The sequence below is a fragment of the Bombus pascuorum genome, chromosome 4, assembly GCF_905332965.1.
Source record: "Bombus pascuorum chromosome 4, iyBomPasc1.1, whole genome shotgun sequence".
NCBI lineage: Eukaryota > Metazoa > Arthropoda > Insecta > Hymenoptera > Apidae > Bombus > Bombus pascuorum.
The window spans coordinates 16,146,458-16,167,133 of NC_083491.1; the positions used below are offsets into that span (position 1 = coordinate 16,146,458).

The 20,676-nt window shown below is 30.5% G+C and overlaps 3 protein-coding genes across 6 annotated transcripts in view; 1 reads left to right on the plus strand and 2 right to left on the minus strand.

Annotated features, from left to right (window-relative positions):
* Positions 1–11,028: 11,028 nt before the first annotated feature.
* LOC132906468 (lipid storage droplets surface-binding protein 2-like) lies at positions 11,029–13,024 on the minus strand. Of its 3 annotated transcripts, none has more exons than XM_060958693.1 (4): positions 12,696–13,024; positions 11,882–12,630; positions 11,510–11,798; positions 11,029–11,384 (listed from the first exon to the last, which is right to left on the minus strand). In XM_060958693.1, exons 2-4 carry the CDS (start codon positions 12,182–12,184, stop codon positions 11,191–11,193), a joined length of 786 nt encoding a protein of 261 aa, XP_060814676.1. In that variant the 5' UTR covers positions 12,185–12,630; positions 12,696–13,024; the 3' UTR covers positions 11,029–11,190. The 3 variants fall into 3 exon arrangements, with proteins under 3 accessions (XP_060814676.1, XP_060814675.1, XP_060814677.1); XM_060958692.1 differs by having other exon boundaries at positions 11,882–12,244; positions 12,696–13,023; XM_060958694.1 differs by having other exon boundaries at positions 11,882–12,177; positions 12,696–13,019.
* Positions 13,025–13,743: 719 nt separating this feature from the next.
* The window catches only part of LOC132906453 (cilia- and flagella-associated protein 45-like), a 36,665-nt gene continuing 29,732 nt past the window's right edge, over positions 13,744–20,676 (plus strand). The window contains exon 1 of the mRNA XM_060958663.1: positions 13,744–14,269. The gene's annotated coding sequence lies outside the window, so the exon portion shown is untranslated. The remainder of the gene's footprint in view (positions 14,270–20,676) is intronic.
* LOC132906482 (lipid storage droplets surface-binding protein 2-like) lies at positions 15,492–19,672 on the minus strand. 2 transcript variants are annotated; one of them, XM_060958713.1, is made up of 5 exons: positions 19,452–19,672; positions 18,259–18,296; positions 17,268–17,590; positions 16,546–16,795; positions 15,492–16,445 (listed from the first exon to the last, which is right to left on the minus strand). In XM_060958713.1, the coding sequence occupies exons 2-5, from the start codon at positions 18,284–18,286 to the stop codon at positions 16,201–16,203; spliced, it is 846 nt and encodes a 281-aa protein (XP_060814696.1). In that variant the 5' UTR covers positions 18,287–18,296; positions 19,452–19,672; the 3' UTR covers positions 15,492–16,200. The 2 variants fall into 2 exon arrangements, with proteins under 2 accessions (XP_060814696.1, XP_060814695.1); XM_060958712.1 differs by lacking the exon at positions 18,259–18,296 and having other exon boundaries at positions 19,452–19,604.

Consider the following 20,676-nt stretch of genomic DNA (forward strand, 5'->3'; position numbering starts at 1 on the left):
TGACACCAATGCAGGACCACGATGGCCCTTGACTGTGGATGAATTTCTTATATTTTCTAAAAAGGTAACGATTAACAATCCTAAACGTAACACAATATGTAATTACGATACACGTATAAAACGTATGACATAGATAGTTTACAAAAATTGAATGACATTGAAAAAAGTATTCTCAATTGACAAAACACTGAGATTTCTGCAGTTTCTAATTGAGAGGTGAAAAACAGCGGATACAGTGTGCAATGCAGTATAATATTTCGTATACCTATTTCTAGCGAAGTTTAGATTTATAATTTTTAAGGAACTGATCGAGATAACATTCTATTGAGGTATTTAATTGCTCTGACTCGGTATACTATTTGGATGCGCTAAGAAAACTTATCTTACATTTGATGAATTACATTTGAATATCATACGTGCATATCTTTCGCTTTTTAGTACAGTTTTATGCAGGAGAAATTACAAAATATTGCTTATTAGTTGATCGAATTGCTCGTCCGACGAGTTTCGCATGACGTAACGTAATTGCAATCAACGGTTGCTCTGTTCACACGTACTCACATGTCAGTCAGGCTTTCCGTGTGGGTGACAATGTAGCGAGCCGTGCTTTGGTCCAGTTTACGATGTTGAACGAGTTGAAGACTGCCTCTTGGACTTTATTGCAGAATTGAATCAATATTATTAGAGTTTTGTAAATCATAACTTACAAATTGTTAGTATTAACAAATTCATTTGCATGTAACGAATAAAATGAATTTGCATGAAATAAATTTGTTTGAATAAAACACATGAAACATTTAATATCAGTTATACTGGATCCTTATCGATGATGTCTAGGTTTCTGCTTCAACTCATTTAACGGCAAGTCAAACAGATTTACATCTTGATGAGAAATCTGCTTATGCTTGATGCTATGATCTGAGTGAACGTGTTGTCTCAAAATATCCTCTCAGATCGTATATTCATACGTATTCAATACTGTTATCCTCTCTCACGGTCCTGCATTCATATGTTAAGTTCATATTTTTAACCGACTTCGGAAAGGAGGAAATTATCGATTCGGTGAGACCAGATTGTCAACATATCCAAATAGTCTGATTCTTGTAGTTTAAGTTTTCATATATTTATTTTTTTATAATCTCTTTTTTCCTCCTATATCTTAAATCAGTTTTACATTTGATTAATATAATGGACAAATCACTCTGAATGGTTACAGGCGATGACTGCGGAAGATGTTAAGATTTATATTAAAATATTTATAGCTTCATATAAATTTATCTATAAGTCTACTTACTTCTCTTATACGATCAACTTCTATTAAAAGTTTTCTTCAATCTTGCATTGAAAAATCCAAGAAGCTGAACGTAACACCTAAAATATGATATATGGTTACATTTGATATGAAAACAGTGTATTATTCTGATACTTTAAAAAATTATAATTACATCTTTAACGGAAATACGTACTTATTACTTGACTAAATCGTTCGAATAATGAAAATCACTAAAGTAGTAACGAAAGTAGTAAGAAGCGTCTATTTCTCAGGCTTACGGTTACTTTTTATTTCCACGGATCATCTATCTACTGGATGTATCCCATTGCTTCGATACGACGCTTTCGACAGAGTTATTTTTCACAAAGCTTGAAGCTTGCAAAAGTTTCATCATTCCTATTGGATAAATAGATTGTCTGCAGATGTGTTTCAGACATCGACCAAGTTTCTTCGTCCCTAATCCAGCTGTTTTTCGATCCAATAGTTTTTCTCACTTCCGTCGATAACAAATTAACACATACGTCGATCGTGATCTATAAAACTAGTAATTAATCTCAAGAAACACATGTGAGAGTTTAAGTCGTATTTATCAGATTGCACACGTAATTGTTTTCAAATTTTTACGTTTTGAAATATTATTTAGTAATTTATATATCAGTAATGGAATGCGTGATAATAATAGAATATGAATGATAATCGACGTTATAAAATAACTATTTTTTAAAGATTAAAATCATTTCAATTTGCCTACAAATTTCAGTTTGTTTCATAATAAAATTTGAAATCGTTTACTTTAGCTTCTCGTATACTATATTGTCAAATATTTCAATAATTTTGTATTATATAAAAAAAAATAAAGCGTAAAAAATAAATTATATTGTTTACACATACCTGTATTTATTAACTTTCATCGTCTTTCAAGGTGGAAGCGTATTTCACACATTTCACATCGTGAAAATCGATCAACCTGTCTCGCTCATTCTTCTCGATGATGCATATTTATTTATTCAAATATCCAGTGTGAGATTTATTTCGCCGTGACCACGTTCAATTTTCATATTACGCGACTTCGATCATATTGCTAGGTTATATCCTTTATGAGATCTGTTGGGCGTTTCCTTTTTAATCTTCTTACAATGTTTGTTGTGTTGTTCGTTTCCGCTGCCAGCCGGTTCGGGTGTGTTGCTATTCTTTCTCTGTACCTTATTGCAAGTCTGCTAATCTCCTCCTTGACCGTTGGTATTCCCAGGTCTTTCCGAATGTCCTCGTTTCTAACGTACCATAGGGCGTTTACTATCGTTCTAAGGATTTTGGCTTGCATTGTTTCAATTTTGGTTATATGGCTCATTGCTGCTGTTCCCCATAGTGGAATTTCTAATGTCCAGATTGGTTTTATGATTATTTTGTATATTTTTAGTTTGTTTTCTGTGCTTAGTTTGGAAGTTCGGCTTGTTAGCCAGTGCATTTGTCTCCTTGCTGTCCGTATTTTGTCTATTATTGATTTGATATGCTGTTTCCATGTGAAGTGTGTATCTATGTGAAGTCCAAGGCATTTGACTTGCCTTGTTTGTATTATTTGCGTGCCGTTCAGGAAGATGTTTGGTGGTATCTGTTTTCGCAGTGTGAATGTCATGTAGTTGCGTTTGTAGGGTTAGCTTTAATTTGTTTAGCTTGTAGCCACTTTTCTATTTTTGTGATATATTTTTGTAATATTGTGACTGCTGTTTACAGGGTTAGTGTGCCTGGCTAGGACGTCTGTGTCGTCTGCGAATGACAGTATTTTGCTATTGGTAGTTGTTGGTATGTTGGCTGTGTATAGTATGTATAATATTGGACTTAGGACGCTTCCTTGCGGAACACCTGCTTTGATGCCTTTGACTTCGGAGTATGCATCCTTGATTTTTATTGTGAAGGTTCTGTTGTTTAAATATGATTTTGTTAATTGGTATATTTGTTTCGGGAATTGTTTCTTGATTGTTTGTAGTAGGCTTTCGTGGTTTATTTTGTCGAATGCTTTCTCTATGTCCATGAATAGGGCTGTACAATATTGTTTGTTTTCTATTGAGTGTAATATTTCGTTGACAAGCCTGTGCATTTGTTCTATGGTGGAGTGTTTGTTTCTGAATCCAAATTGGTGGTCTGGTATTAATTTTTCCTTCTCTATTATTGGTTTTAGTCGGGCGTATATTACTTTTTCTATTATTTTGGAGAGCACGGGAAGTAGTGATATTGGCCTGTAAGATGTTGTTTCGTGTGGGCCTTTGCCTGGTTTGGGTAAAATTATGATCTGTGCTAGTTTCCATAGTTTAGGATAGTATTGGATTCTTAGTATTGCATTGAATATTATAGTGATTAGTCGTATCGCTTTTGGAGGAAGGTTTTTCAAGATTTTACCATTGATTTGATCGATTCCTGGTGCTTTGTTGTTTTTTGTTTTTTCGATTATGTTTGTAATTTCTTGTGCTGTTGTTTTAGGTATGGTGTATTGCTTGTCAGTTGCGGTGCTAGTGGTTAGCGCATCGTCGTCCGTATGACAATTGTGGTTGCTGTTATTGATGTTGTGTGGTGTAAATGTGTTGCATAGGTGGTTGGAAAATTCTTCGGCTTGCTCTTCGTTGCTTCTTGCCCATGTGTTGTCTGCTTTTCTGATTAGTGGGGCTGGTTTTATTGTGTTCTTTATTTTTTTTGTGGCTTTCCATAGTGAGTAGTTGTAGTTCTCGTGTGCAGATAGTAACTCTATGAACTTTGTGAATTCGTTGTTGTTGTGTTCTTTTATTTTGTTTTTTATTTCTTTTGCAAGTTTGTTTAGGTGTTTTTTGTTTTCTTTCGTTCTATGTTTTTGCCATTTTGCTTTCGCTTTTCTTTTTTCTCTAATTTTTTCGAGGATGTCTGATGGGATTAGTTTTGTTTATCTGATGGTTGATTCAGGTTTAGTGGTTGCCCGTGCTGCTTCTTATATAGTTTCTGTAAGTGTTGTTACTGCTTGTTCGATGTGTTCGGGCGTTTTCAATAGGATGTTGCAGTTGATTTTGCTCTCGATTATTTCTTTGAAGCTTTGCCATTTGGTGGATTTGTTGCATAGTGTCTCTGGGTTGTTGTAAAGTATTGTCTTGTTTCTGTATGTAATTATTATGGGTGTATGGTCGGAGCTAAGCTTGAGGCTGGGTGCTATATTTATTTTATTTCCGTTTAGTCCCTTTGTGACTGCAAAATCGAGTAGGTCAGGGATTTTGCTCAGGTCTGTCTGCCATTATGTCGGTCTTCCTGTGGATAATATATTGAGGTTGTTTTTTCTGATGTGTTTTTCCAGGGTTCTACCTCGAGGTGTAGTGATTCTTGATCCCCATAGTGTGTGCTTTGAGTTGTAGTCCCCTGCTGCGATATACTTGTCGCCTAATTGTTGAAAGTGCTTTTCCCACATTTGTGCTGTAATTTTGTGTCGCGGTGGTACATATACCGCTGGCAGCTGTTAGATGGTTGCTGCTAGATTGTGCAGTAACGGTGGTTGCTTGTATATATTCTTTACTAACTTGGCTGTGTAAGTGGTGTTTAATGTCGTTTCTTCTTATTACTGCGGTCCCTCCGTGTGCTTTTCCTGAGGGATGCTTGGTATCGTATATGGTGTAGTACGGTATTTTTATGTAACTTTTTGTAGTGAAGTGCGTTTCTGATATGAGTAGTATGTCGATGTTGTTGTGATACAGGAATGTTTTAGTTTCTAGGGTCCTTTGTTGTAGGCCGTTAGAGTTCCAGGCTACTATTTTAAGTATGTCCATTTTTATTTTTTGCTTAACATGTTTGTTAGCAGTTGCAACATAAGTGTGATTTGTTGCGTTTGCTGTCTGAATACTGCATTTTGTTCGCTTATCATTTTTGTTAACATTTCAGTGTTTTTGATGGATTGCTTTAGTAGTTCTTTGATTTCTGTAGCGTCGTTGGTGTTATTGTTGTGGTTTTGGTTGGCTACGGGTGTTACTTCCTTGGTTACTTGTGCGTAGCTTCGACTACCAGAGGTGTTGGTATTATTGTGGTTGATATTCGTTACGTGCTGTACGTTTGTTGGTATCTCAGTTTCTGCGCTGTCTTGTTGTGTGTGATAGTTATTGTATGTCCTGCTTCGAAGCGGCGGAGACAGTTTACGTTGAAGTATTTTTCTGACTGTACAGCCTTTGTAGCTAGCTGGGTGGTTTCCACTGCAATTGTAGCACTTTACATCGTTTATTTTTCCCGTGTATGGGCAGTTCATTGTTAAATGCTTTTTTGCGCATTTGACACACACCAGGTTTCTGTTGCAGTAGTTTTTTGTATGGCCATATTGTTGTCACAAATTTTTTTTAATTTCAAAAATTTCCTTGTTGTTGTTTTTAGGTTCAAGTTCAATTAGAAATAGCGGCAGTGGTTGTTTAGCATCAAATCTCGTTATGTTGTTTATTACCCTTACCTGGTGTCCGATTTTGGCTAGTTCCTCACATATGTTGCTTGTATTTGTCTTTGGGTGTACTCCTCTGATTACTGCTTTGTAACTTTTATCAGTTTTAAGCTGGTAAGTATGGTACCCGGCGTTTTTTTCTTTTAGCACTTTTACCACTTTTCTGTAGGTTTCTGGGGTGTTGGTTAGCACTTTACCTGGTCCAGTTTTAGTTGTTTAATGCTGTAATTTTCTTTGCCTGCCGTGATGTTTAGCAGTTTGATGAGGGGGTCTATTATTTGCGTGTCGATGTAGATTGGTGGTGGTTTGGCGTTGTGTTTTATTGATTTTTCAGTTGGGTCTGGTTCCTTCTCTTGTGGCAGTGTGCTGAAGGAGTTTTGGAGAGGAATTTCTTGGAGCCATTGTTGCCTTTCTATTTCTGCAGCCCTCCTGGCATTTGTGTTTGATGTTATTTTTCGTTTTTTGCTGGGAGTTACAACCTTCCAGCTTTCATTCTGGTGTGGTAGATCGATGTTGATGTTATTCCTCTCGTCATTCATCTGTACAGTCTCCACTTCTGCCTCCTTTGTAACCGAGCAATCGCGATCCTCGTTTGGTTGGTTTGTTGTATCCACAGCTCCGTTTATAACGTATGTCTCACCGCTATTTGTTATCCTGATTGGTGGCACCCGTTGCATTACCTTGCTTTCCCCACTTGTCACACGTCCGCTTGGCTCAACTGCTCGGGCAGAACTGTACTTCGATCATATGAATCGATTTTCAGCATTTCTATCATTGAATTGTTTTCTCGCCTCCTTGTTCTCACCGATTGGTTGAGGATTGATTTAACGAAGCAAGGGAATACATTTGCATTATATCCCAAGACGATACAGAATTTTAAAATAAAATGTATTAAATGACTGTTTGATTGCTTTTGTAAAGTTCAAAATAATCGCGACATCTAATCACATTTTTGAGCAAACCCTGTACGCGTCCAAATATTCGAAAGTAGGTATAGGCCAGGGAGTTTATCACAATGTGAATTGTATTAGCTTTTGAATGCGTGGTTATTAAGGGATTGTACCTTCTGGATATGATATAGAATATCAATTGTTATGTTGTATCCGCTGGGTAGACCACGACCTTTGATTTTCGTAAAGCGAAAAATAACTGTTTTTGACGACTGACCTTTAGTATCTGGTCCTAGACCGCGCAAAAAATCCCCAAGAAGACCCGTAATCTCCCCTTGCCCCACTATTAATTACTCAAAGAGGGAATGAAGGGTAAAAATTTGCTTCTTTTGTCGAATGGTTCATAACGTTGTTAGCCTTTCAAGTTTTTTTGGCCTAAACCCCTCTTCGGGCCCGATCGGCAATGTCATAAACCCTTACTTATTCCATGTTCCTGAATAAACCCATCATTACATATAATTGTAGATAAAATTGTAGTTATTTCTACTTGAGGATTCCGAATGTAATCCATGTTTAATATGATTATCATTATTCAGAAAGGTTAAGTGAAACTATCATATTGTGATAATTTATAATTCTATATTCTGATAATGTTCTGTAATTCTTTACGTAGGCAGCTGGATAATTAAAAAATGGGGAGAAATATCTTCCAAATGCAATTTGCTTTAATTGTCTTTTTATATTAACTGTCTTTGCATACTTAACCCTTTGTACACCAATCATATTTTGTTACTATCTACTAACTCCAAACAACGTGGGTCACTGAAATCCCGAACTCTGGAGAATGCGACATTATTACTAAGAGAACTCGAAACAGAAGAAAATTCCATGTTAAATGTCAAATCGGAAACAATATCAGACGAGGTTTGAGAAAGCATCTGAGTCCAAATAAGACAACATAGGACATGAAAAATTAGAACTCAAATCTACATCGCTAGGATTCTCTCCAGAAAACATTTTTTCTATTTTTCGAACAGGTGATTACATATCAAGAAGTGAACCTCTTCGATCTACCATCCGACAAGCGATGAAGCAAACGATTTAAAGACATCAAGATTAATTAATGGATATAAAATGACAGAGTGAGAGTGCTAGTAACTTTCGATTTTGACATCGCTAGGATTCTTTCCAAAAAAATATATTTTTTCTATTTTCGAACAGATGGAACTTGTATAATCAAGAAGTGAATCTCTTCGATCTCCACTCTCTAGAAATGTGCTTCTGCCATCTAAAGTAACAAACCTGTGGAAACATGTAAATTCTACTTCCAAAGTCATATTTTCAACCGTAATAAAATTAATAAATGGATATTAAACGAACGACTGACGAAAACGCGTATCATCAATACCAAGAACACGGTCGCAAAAAAGAAAGAAGGAAGCGATTTTACCTCGTAAACGAAACTATGAAGGGTTAGCTGATAAAGATATGGGAACGTATAATAGTTTGAACCAGTTGGAAGATTAACTAAAGGGCATTAAATGGACGATTGACGAAAACGATTATCGTCGAATAAAAAATAAATGGTCGCCGAAAAATGGCGATTTTACCTCATAAATGAAACCATGGACGGTTTGCGGCAATGAGCAAAGTGTAGTCAGAAAGACATGTGGGACGTGTAGTTTGAATCAGCTGGAAGATTGAAAACAATTCATCGAAAACAAGATTAATTATGTGGTATTAAACGGTCGACTAATGAAGACACTTATCATTGAACACCAAGGACCAGGCTTTACAAATACGGATGCCCTTCTAACTCGTAAACTAAGCTAGAGAAAGTTTGTTGCGACAATATTTGCGGAATAAAATTATTTCACTTGGGTCATGTTTCCCATCTGTATAAACGAATAGCACCATGAAATGAATCTGTTTGACTTGCCTGTGCATGAGCACTGAAACGGACAATGCAGTGACATGAAGACTAATTGTTGGGTATTAATGATTGAATGACAAAAAAATTTATCGTGGAACACCAACGAACAATCTCCGAAAATATGAGGGTGATTCTAATTTATAAATTAGGTTACAGAAAATAAAGATACACGGTGACATGAAAAGAACCTGAATGACATGAAATGTACCTCAATGAGATATGAATCCACACTCCAGAGAAAATGCTCCACTTCAGCATCGAGGAGATTATAACAGATAGATACACTCAAGAAGACATCTATACTGTTCTTGTTGGACAGCATGGACTGCAGCGTAGGAAAGAATACCTGAAAAGAAAAGTACGTAAGCTTTCAAAGACCTAGGCAAGACAATGCATCGAATATTGAACATACAACGATGCTTTATATGTACATTTTCGGCGGATGAACATCTACACATGCGAGAGGATAACAATATGTATAATATGTAATTGTCATATTATACAAATATATTTGGGTTTGTCGTTAATATCATTAATAAATTAATGTTTAAATACTATCATGATGGATCGTATTAGACTCTCCGCTGCATACATGTGCCGGAGTTGCTGGAGTGCCAGAATAGGCAGTGGTAAATAAACACGCGGAGTACAAAGGGTTAAATTTCGTAGAGTTATTTGATTTTGTAAAATTGAGAAAAAAATCCAACTTCACTTTTCCCCATTTTTTAATATAAGATAAACTCAACAAGGTTCTATGGCTGAATTACTTGATACTAAAATTAAGAAAAAGAATTCAGCCTCACCTTTCCTCCCCATTTTTTAATATAAAATGAACTCAGGAAGGTTCTACTACGTACAAAGCAGACCTTAATTTTTAAAAGGAGCCTACTTTTCAAGAAATTATGACTGCTCAAAGATCGGCAATATTTCCGCAAAAATTTAGCATTTCTTTAATTTTTCTACTTATATTGTATGTAAGTAGCATATATACGATAAGAAATGCTAACTGGATTAATTATAATTATTTAGATAGGATTAATTAGATAAATAAGGGATTTAAATAGATCTGCTCCATTGGAAATTCATGAAACGGTTGAAAACTTCCAGTATTTAATCAAAATTCCGCATGTCGATAAAAACCATCTTCTTGATGTTACTGTGATATATATAAGCCACGATATTTTCCATTAACATCGTCGTAACAATATTAGATTTTGTTTTTTAAAAACAATGTTCGACGAGATTGACTTTCTTCTTAGTAACAGTCGATGTTAATCAAACATCGATTTGTTTACAGTTCACATTTTCTAGTGATTATCGATGTTAGTCAGATGTCAGATCGTCTGTACTAATTAGAAATTCGAAACTTCTTATTCGAAAACCTTGGCTGTGCAGACGTTCATATCAGTCTTGATACGTAGCAACGCTAAAAATACAAAATTTATATTTGTTTTCAAATTTCATTTAAAAAGATTTACCAAATATTGAATATTAGATATTAAATTTGTATTAAAACCTTTCTAGAAAATTAATATTTTATAATTCGTACTTTTCATATCATATTTTTACATAAAAGAACTTGCTTGAATAAAAGATGCCGAATGTTGACCTCCTCAAAACTGTACAACTTATGTAATAACTTTTCACACAATACACAATTTAAAATGTATAAAATGTTCACAAATAAATGATTCTCATAATTACATATGACTGTTTCATTTACAATGAGTATGTAAATTTAAATTACTCCAACTATTATTGAAAATAAAAAATTATGAGTATCAGGAGTATATATGATTGCAAAATTAATATTCATTTGCATATTAAAATTTATTTTTCATATATCAAACCGAGTTCAACGACCTATGACATTATGATCTAAAAGCGGTCTTAAATAGTAAAATATCAATGACTTTCCTATCTTTTACTAAAAGTAAAATTAATCATAATAATTAGTACCAATATTCGTTCCTCGTATAATAACCGTTTCAATTGCCAGTATACTTAAAAATTACGATCGATAGTTAGAACATCATACTTTATTGAAGTCTGTTGAATTAAAAGGCTTCTCATAAAAATGATAGAATTTTAGAAAATATCGTCATAAAATGAAGAAGTGGAATATGAACTGAAGAAAATTTATTCTTATTTCTACGTCACTAGACTACACTTTCGAATTTCAATCGAAACAATCATATAAATTTGCAACGCATTAAAGCGTTATATATGCAATGTAAGCAGGATCAAGAAATGACTCAACATTGATATCTTACTGCTTAAGATTACTTCAGGTCATACTATCATAGGTCATTAAACTCGCCTTGATGTCACATATAACATCGTATCGTAAAAAACGCACACTTATTATTTAAAAATTATTTTTCTCATGTAACATAAAGAATAAAAAGAATAGAAATTTAAATACCAAATAAAGATAAAGAAAAAAAAGTGGAAGGGATATTATTTCAAAATACATTATACTAAAGATTCAGGCATACCTGAATTAATATATCGTAGAATTATTTGATATTTTATTGTAAACTATTATAAGTACACAACAATGCTTAAATGCAATTTTAAATATACTGCATATTAAGTATATTTTCATATACAGTATGTGATATATATATACATACATACATAAATGCATAGATATATATATATATTACACACCATGCAGTATGTATTTGAATAATAAGAGTATACATATGATATCTGATATCAACAAACGAATTTCCATTCTATAAATATGTTGCAATTCCATTAAAGCAAAGTAAATACGTTTTGAAGTACGAGAACTAAATTCACTTAATCTCCCAACAGTGTGATGAAGTTTGGCATCTTCATTGCATAACTTTTCTACAAAGGATGAACAATAATTTTTAATTATAGGATAATGTTAATAATGCTAATAATCTTACTAATACTACTATACTATATCATATATTTTATAATACTATAGTATATCATAAGTACTATTTTACCAGTTTCATTATTGTGAAAATCATCAGAAGGAATAGGTAAGTATTTATCCAATATTAATTCAACGAAATCAGTGGTACTGTCAACAGTTTTTAAAATACTAATTCCTGTTTCAGTTGACATAACTCTATCTGCCTGCTGCCAACTATACATTCTTAAATAATGAACTTTGTAATAAGTGTGTAACTTTATAACTTTAACTCTATGCTTGGTTCCCTTCTTTAAATTTGTGAATGTTTTAACAGCTGGTCTAAGACGCTCTGATACAAGAGACTTAGTCCGGTTTATTATCTAAAATAATTAATACAACATGAAAAAGTAGATTTTATGAAGAAAAGACTATGAATACAACTACATATTAAAATATGTATAACCTGCTTTGGTTCTTCTTTTATTATGGGTAATTTTACTTCTACATAATCAATTCCTTGACATAATGTCTTATCAAGTGTACAAATAGGCTTTTCTATTAATTTAGCAACTGGCAATGACTTTTCAACCATGGTATTAACTATGTTCTCCATAGTGTTAAATGCCCAATGTACAAATACATTTGTATCTTTAACACGACCATATACTGCTGTAGATTTATCCCATAAATAATTTACACTTGGTATTTTACGGGCGCGATTAACAGCTTGTATTTTACATATGTGTTTTGATGATTCAGCTTCCATATTAATAAACAATAATGGAATTTATATCAATAAAGTAAATATCTTTTACAAAGTCAAAATCTATAACATAAGTTAGCATATAATTTTGTTAAAGGGAAACAAAACTTAGCATGGCATAGTTATTTGCTTAGTTTAGCATATCCATAATCTACAATTACATAGTTATCATATACAACATATACAAAACAAACTGAAAGTTGGAATATTCCAAAGTCTTGAATATAAATTGATAAAATTCATATCGATTTATGCTTTTATATTGCAGTGGTATTAATATTATTCCTCCAATTTTATACTGCTTATAAATATTATACTTTTATCAATAACAATAAGAGATATAGAATAATTTAAGTAAACAAGAACCATATTCACAGAAAAATACTTATTAAGCATTTTATGAAACATATGGCATAACATGTGGTCATTTATAGAAAAATCTGACATAACTGTAATATAAAAATTATTCCAATTATTCTAACTTTTCTTAACAAATTGCTTGTTTGACACTTACTCTATGTAATCAACTTCAATAAAACTTTGTTCACAATTATCACGTTTCTTTCAATAACTAAACATACACCTTGATCCAATCTATTTCACCGAGAAATTTATTTGTTCAATAATCGAGTACGACAGTTATAACTTCTCTTTCTCTTATGAAATATCATAACACTGTAGTGCTTTTTACAATACGACGCTATTATTCGCTGCTAAATAATCGTATGAGGACACCACTGTCGCATCTTCACAGTCATGCGTGGTACATTTTGTATTAACCGACTTTTGTACTGAAGAATTTTGATAACATTCAAATATTTTATAGTTCATATAAAGTTAAGAGAATGAAAGGGTATGTCACTACTTTTCTAGTTTGAGATAAAATTAATAATAAAATAAACGTTTGCTAATCAATTCTTATTTTCAAAAGTATGGTACATAATGCACCTTTAAATCATTAAATTAAAAAACAATTAGAAAAAAATTAGATTCGTAATATAAAAATTAAACAAATAAAAGTTGTATAGTTTCAAAGAGTACATTATAAACGAATTAATTTCAAGAATTTCCTAACAACAGTGGTTGCAAATTATCGTAAACTATAATAATATTTATAAATGGAAATTAATCCTATAAATATTAAATGATACTATACAATATTATAAAATGTATTTTATATGATTTATCTTATAACACGAAAAATTTTTGCTAATATTTACAGAGAAATGCTTTCTTCAAAATGATTAGAAATTTGTAGGACATTTTTTTATATCTGTAGCACAATGCGATATTGATACCGCGTAGCATTTGAGTCAAATAAGACGGTCGTTATAAGAAATGGTAAACATATAAAAACCATTTGACAAGGTAAGACAAAGATATTGCTGTTTCAAAGGAAGTATTTGTATCAACGAATATTGGTTATGCTATAAGAAAGCTATATAATTTAATTTATAATTTATAATTATATAGTTTTCTTTTTTCATAACGATTTTGCAAAGAAGATATTCTCATATACTATCATTTATGTATAACAATCTATAACCGCAATATCGAATCGTTTCGATTAGTGTGAAATTGATACGAAAATCGATTCTAGAACAGTTTTGAAATCGATATAGGATCAAAGAATAACAATTTTAGATTTAGAACCATTATAAATATAATATACCTGGATAGAAATGATAGACTGCAGATATTTTTTATGCAAATTCATGTTTTTATAAATATAATTTAAAGACTGGAACGTGGGTAGAAAATTGTTTGGATATGAAAATAATTTTATCGACAAATAAAGAAAAGGTGAAAGCAGTTCCGAAATATGTACATAATTGGAAGAATATTTGTATTCAAACATTAGAAATTCATAATTTAATTAATTCACTTACTTCAAGTAGATTCGAACTCCGGATTCTTTACTTATACATGAAGCGAAATCGAACTTTTCTGCGCTGACTACAGCTAAATCTGAAAATGAGCCATCACCGAATCTGCAATGAACAGAAAATTACTGTCGAAAATATCATTAATGTAATGAAAGAAGACATTTAAGAAACAATTAGCAGATAAAATCGGTACATCGAATTGGTAAGTATTAAATATTAAATATTGAATATGCGGAAAATGTATATACCTTTAAATCATTAAAATTACAATTAATTAATATTTGTGTATCTGTATATAACGTTATATAAAATAGATTGAAAATCATATATATATATATATAATATACCATAAAATCATATAAATAATTACCTTTAAAGTGATTAGGGATAGAAGAAGATTATATAAAATATAATTAAATATAAATATCATTGATGTGCTTGCAAAATATAATACAACTACACTCTTTATACTTACAGTGGTGTGTAGAATGTTCCACACAGATAGAAACAAAAGCGGTATTTTAAAGAATCTTAATTAATATTATATATTATTAATCATATGAATATAATAATACTATATAATTATTATCTAATATTAGTTAAATTCTTTTAGATATTGTTTATGAAATGTGTAGTAAAAAAATTGATCTGGCCTGAAATTTTTGCACACCACTGTATATTTATTAAAAAGATATATGTAGTAGTATATTTCGTTAGTTATTCTGTGTATAAAGTTATACAGCTCAGAAAATGTTTAAACTATTTTAATAAAATATACCTTTAAGTATATCCTTATCAGTGATGTTTCAACGATCAGGGACGAATCCTTGATATTTCTTTAACTCTATATCGTTACCATGGTATTCAAAATAAAACTAGCTCTTTCAAAGCAATTGTAGTCTAGTATCCTACCAGATGTCCTAACATTGAAGATGTTAAAACAAATCATATTGTTAGGATGATTCATATTATATTTACTATTAAATTTGCAAATAAAATTAGAATTAAACAGTTAAACTATGAAACATATCATGTTTGCCACCGAATCGACAAATAAAGTTAAAAAAAATAAGCGATTAAAATTTAACGCTTTGTATTTAAACTGTATAGAAAATTATGTACTAATAATTTTAATTTGTTTCTGCACTCGATAATATTTATTAAACAAAATTTTATTAAAAATTATTTTTGGTACAAAACTAGTACATGAAATAAAATAGAGAAATTTATTCAAATAAAATATATCGTGTGATGAAATCTTAAACTAAAATAAAATCGATTTGGATTAAATATATTAAATAAAGTATATCAACGTTTTTTCAACTTTTTCATATTATATTTATACAGATATAAGATTATAAAATACATAAAATACATAAAAAATATATGTGTGTTTCCTATTCAAGTAGTATCTTCATAGATACAAATAGAGAGTATATCATGTATAACAACTCCATAAAAGTAACAGCAAATAAGGAATTCTATATTAAAATTATCGATTTATAGTTGTATAATTCGAGGCACAATTATATAATGAACTTAAATATCGCAATTTTTCAAATTTCTTGTTACAAAAATATAATAAATTTAAAGTGCCTTTCTTCCTATTTACATGTTTAGTTGTATACAAAATTAAACATGTATCTTAAAGTACTAGAATTTTACTTTACAATTTCTTACATTAAATCTTCATAAAATCACATCAACAAATTCGAAAACTCCCCAATTGAAAATTTACTATTTTTTTTTCTTACAACATCGATAAATTACATGTGCAGTTACTTTTGCAATTTAATATCATTACCGAATTAAATTAGATATACTTTCTTAAGCATACAATTTTTTACGACATTCTTGGGGAATTTCAGTAATTCATCGAATTTACAGAACAAACAATATAAATTTACATTACATTTACATCGATGAATGAACTTATCACATACTTGAAACTAATGCTTTCATTTATTAGACATAACTTACATAAAGTTCACGGATTTATCCTTATTCTACATGATGAATAAGCATTCCGAGCAGGAACAATATAGAAATTTTACTAACAAACATGGGCCTGATGTGAATCTAATTATTTATCTAGCGATTGTGTTATTGTACAATTGTTAGTAACAATCGTGCCTATTTCTTTTCCTTATTTTTTTCATTTGCTCTGTTACTTTCATCTTCTTTATCAGTTAAGCTTAAAAAATGCGTTAGATGAAGAATAGATATTACGCTCGACATATATGACGCTACATCTTCTTTCTTCACTGTTTTTAATTGTGCTACAACCGAATGATATACTCGATTGGCAGTTTTCGAGGATAATTGACCAATAGTTTGTACTGTATGCAGAACTTTGTTCTCATCAGCAGATATAGGAGCTATGAAATAAAAATTTAATAATTTAGAGGTTTATCCAACATTTCAATGTATATATATAAAGAGATGATATTTTGTTAGATATTTATAAATAATACATACCAGGTGTGTTTTCTTCTCCTTCAACTGGAGGGAAATAACGATCTAATAATCCGTTAATGAGAACGCTCGTATTATCAACACCTTGCACTGCCATAGTACCATATGAATTATTCAATAACTCATTAGCTTTGTTTATACTAATTTCTTTGAATGTATATGCATGTTGAGCCGCTGACTCTTTTGCAGCGTGCAATTTGTCGATTGTTGGTTGCAAGGAACTACTCATTACAGCTTTGGCAGCATCGTAAATCTGTATAGAATAAATGATATTTATTAATCATATGAATATGTACATTTAGATACTGTAGCCTGTAATACAGATATTTTATTGTATAAACGAGAAATAATATATTTTTGTTGCCTTATAATCTATTAAATATGACTTTAATATCTCCTAATTATTTCTTTAATAAAAATCTAATCGATTTTTAATTAATATAGTATTAGTACACTGTTTAGCATTTTTTCACATTTTAAAACAAAACGCATTTGATAAAAGATTCTACTATTAAAATTCCCATTATCTAAGATTAGGGTCCTATCTCTTTGTTGAACAAATTCAAAATGCACTTTATGTCGCTCGATCCATTGTACTTTCGTTTCTTACAATTTTGTCGCATGAAGTATCTTTTCTGTATATCTTTCTTATTTCATTTTCATTAAAAGAGATTTATAGTTTATTGTGACTTCTTATTACTCAATCTCTATCTCAATATATTTACTTGCTGAGGTGGTTGTTTCACGATCGGTACTTTCTGCTCGACCACGTTCAGACCTTCGCACAATTTTTGGTCAACAGCAGTAATGTGTCCTTCAAATTTTTTTGCCAAGGGTACAGTAAGAGGAGCAGCCGTTGCAGTTGCATAATTAAGTCCAGCTTCAGCTTGTGTCAGTGCCCAATTTATTAAATGATGCGAATCTTTCAAGTAAGAATATGTAGATCCAGTTTTCTCTATCGCCGAATGAACAACAGGAATGCTTTTTACACGATTAATTACTTCCAGCTGAGGTGTACCATTAATTGCTTTATTGTCTGCCATTTTTTCTGAAAAGTAGAACGAAGTATTGATGATTATTTAATAAATGATGTATTTATTATACAGATACAATAAGAAAAAATTATGCAAATACAACAACAAATGAACTAGACTAAATTCCTTAATGCTTTGGCCTGATATAACTTGTTGTTCAATTTCAATGTTACAATCGTGCGGAAATTTTTAACAAATTTATAAGATATTATTATGACTTCAACGGATTATATTTTTATTTCTACTGTTACTAATCGCATAACCATTCGAGTCAATAAAAATAATCTTCGTTAATCATATTAATTGCGATTAAGCTATAAATAACTATTCATATTTAAAATAACATCCAATCAGTAGTAAATAAAAAAGTAACATTTGCCTTAAAAGCAAGATGATCGAATACGTTTTTGTTTTATAACTTTATTACGTGCTACTTTTTACATGCTTTTACGTATGTGTAACAAGAGAATAAATATTACCTCTGCTTTGCAAACAATGATAATAGTGAAACAATATGAAGATAAAAATTATTTAATGAAAGTTAAAGATAACATGTGAAATTAAAAAATTAACAGTGTTGCTTAATTTCATATAAAAATTTGCATGTAATCGGTGAATTAAGCGGAAGATTAAAAATACATAAGTATATTATATAAAATAAAGCTTTTTTACGATACCCAACTTTTCATAAGATTACGCGTATAATTCATGATTCTTTCGCTGTAAAATAAATGATACATTAAAATTGAGTACGCAGTTCAATGTCCATTATGTAGAAAGATAACAATTAATCATGACTTTTAATTTCAAACGTAAATAAATGCACAATATCATAGTACTTGTACTATATAATTTATCATTAGCAGTATTCAAATTCCAAGATTAAATAGTAATTTTATTATTAGGTGTACATATTGCAATACTTCTAGATTTTATATAGTTTTCAATAATATGTGTCATCAAATCTTTTAATTATATTTTTCATAGTTTAAAAAGTGACAAATTTAATGTACATCTATTTCAAACCTATAAGAAAAAGAGAGGACGAAACAATTTATGAGATAGTACGTAACTCTAGAATTGAACAATTTATGAAATAGTACGTAACTCCAGAATAGAACAAACAATAATTATGAATGTAAGTACAGGAAGTACTTACGTAGTAGAGCCTTTTATAGCGTGTACGTTATCGATCTTTATTGTAAAATATTCAACCTTTTATGACTTTACGATAGGTTATGAAATTTCACTGGTCGATAACAATATGAAACGACAAAAATAGTATCAGTATTACAATATATACATAATAAATAGCCAGCCAAATTAATTAAATGATGACAATAGAATATAAAAACGCGTTAAATAATATAGATTTAATAACAATACTATTAAAATATTATCAAATTAACGAATATATGATATATCAAAAGAGATTACAAGTTTTTGTGGTATCTTCTTTAAGGCTTTAACTAAGAAATTAAATGTAAATTTATATTCATTAGTCATCACTGTAGTTATATTTTCAAAACTGACAAATATGTTTGATATGTATGCAACGAAATGAAGATTTTCATAACTGAAAAAATATATTTTTTGAAAAATATTAATTAAGAAAATAGAAAAAAAAGGGAGAAATAGAGTCTCTATATAAAACCTAAAAAATTTACTTAAAACAATCGCAATTGCATTGCGAGTAAGTATTAAAATACATATACAGTTCCAATTCATTCTACTTAACTTTTCTTCAAATTGATATTTAATATAACCACAAATTATAATATTACACAATATATGTATATATCGTAAATATCTAATGCGTAGATGCATCAAATATTAAGGAATCAATCATTAAACATTATAAATAATATTACTTACTGATATTGCTGTGTAATACTTGATGCAACAGTTAGCAAAATGTTAGTAAGAAAATCGGGACGCACTATAGTCAACGATACACACAACAGATCCAGCAATACTGGCGATAGGTAGGCAAAATCTTGTGGTAGAAAATGATCACACAAGTGGGGGTAGACATTCTTCAGGATCGTAGAAACTTGTATGTGCTTACTCTTCTTCTGTTCCCAATATTCTGGGCAAATACTACGAAACATAAATTATTATAAGAGTTTACATTGATACCTTCTGCCCTTAATGATAAAACATTTATCTAACCAATATCACTAAATTTATTCTAATAATTATAATATGGAATGTTTGATACCTATTTCCTTACCATAATAAAATTATCTTTATTACACTATTATGTCGTATATCCAATCGTTTAATGTACTTTATAATTTGTCAAATTTTCAAGTTTAGATATTATAGTTGCTAAAAAAGTAAAATTTGGTAATTACATAATTACTATTTAATTATTATTAATTTACTATGAATTACAATTCACGTACTACATTTCATTTTAAACAAAATTGCTGATTTTAATATATAGATTATAGAATTTTTTACGTATGTAATAATGATATAAAGGCACTACAGTAATTTCAAGTAATAAAAAATTATAGGAAAATTTCTTGGTTACTGAATATATTATTTAATCGTGTTAATACCCTTCTGTATTCAAATGGAGTAGATAGAAGGGAACTTCGATGCGTGGCTACTGCCATGAACATAGTAGTGATTCTGCGCAGCTGTACTACGTATGTGTAAATACACATAAGTAAAGATAATACATATATACGAGACATCATCCATGACGTGGAGGTCACATCGTAATTCTTTTATACCGTAGAATTGTAAAGAATACGTTGAATCCATTGATTCGTAATCATTTTGGCGAAATATGATTCGATCAATTTTTGATTCTAAGTAATTAAACGTATTGTTTTGTTTTCGAGATATCTGATACATTAACGAAATTTAAGGTTACTCAAATTTATTTTTAATTCTTTTCGATTTTTGTTTTTATTTTGTAAAATTGTTATTGTTATAGCTGCTGAATACTTAGCACTAGCAGTTTTATAATAATTAATCTAAATTACTTAAGTATTCCAAATTATGTAATTATCTACAATTACTATTTGATTAGAAGACGAAGATTACGATTACTTTTTGATTAGAAGACGAATATTAAGAAATCAGT

Excerpts from the sequence above, each read along its gene's own strand:
- LOC132906468 (XM_060958693.1), bottom strand. The coding sequence starts at position 12,184 with ATGGAAGCTGAATCATCAAAACACATATGTAAAATACAAGCTGTTAAT. Across the intron at positions 11,799-11,881 it reads TAAAAGAAGAACCAAAGCAG|ATAATAAACCGGACTAAGTC; the intron begins GTTATACATATT and ends TAATTATTTTAG. Across the intron at positions 11,385-11,509 it reads TTTTCACAATAATGAAACTG|AAAAGTTATGCAATGAAGAT; the intron begins GTAAAATAGTAC and ends CATCCTTTGTAG.
- LOC132906482 (XM_060958713.1), bottom strand. The coding sequence starts at position 18,286 with ATGAATTATACGCGTAATCTTATGAAAA. Across the intron at positions 17,591-18,258 it reads TACGCGTAATCTTATGAAAA|AAAAAATGGCAGACAATAAA; the intron begins GTTGGGTATCGT and ends TCTACTTTTCAG. Across the intron at positions 16,796-17,267 it reads TGAAACAACCACCTCAGCAA|ATTTACGATGCTGCCAAAGC; the intron begins GTAAATATATTG and ends TATTCTATACAG.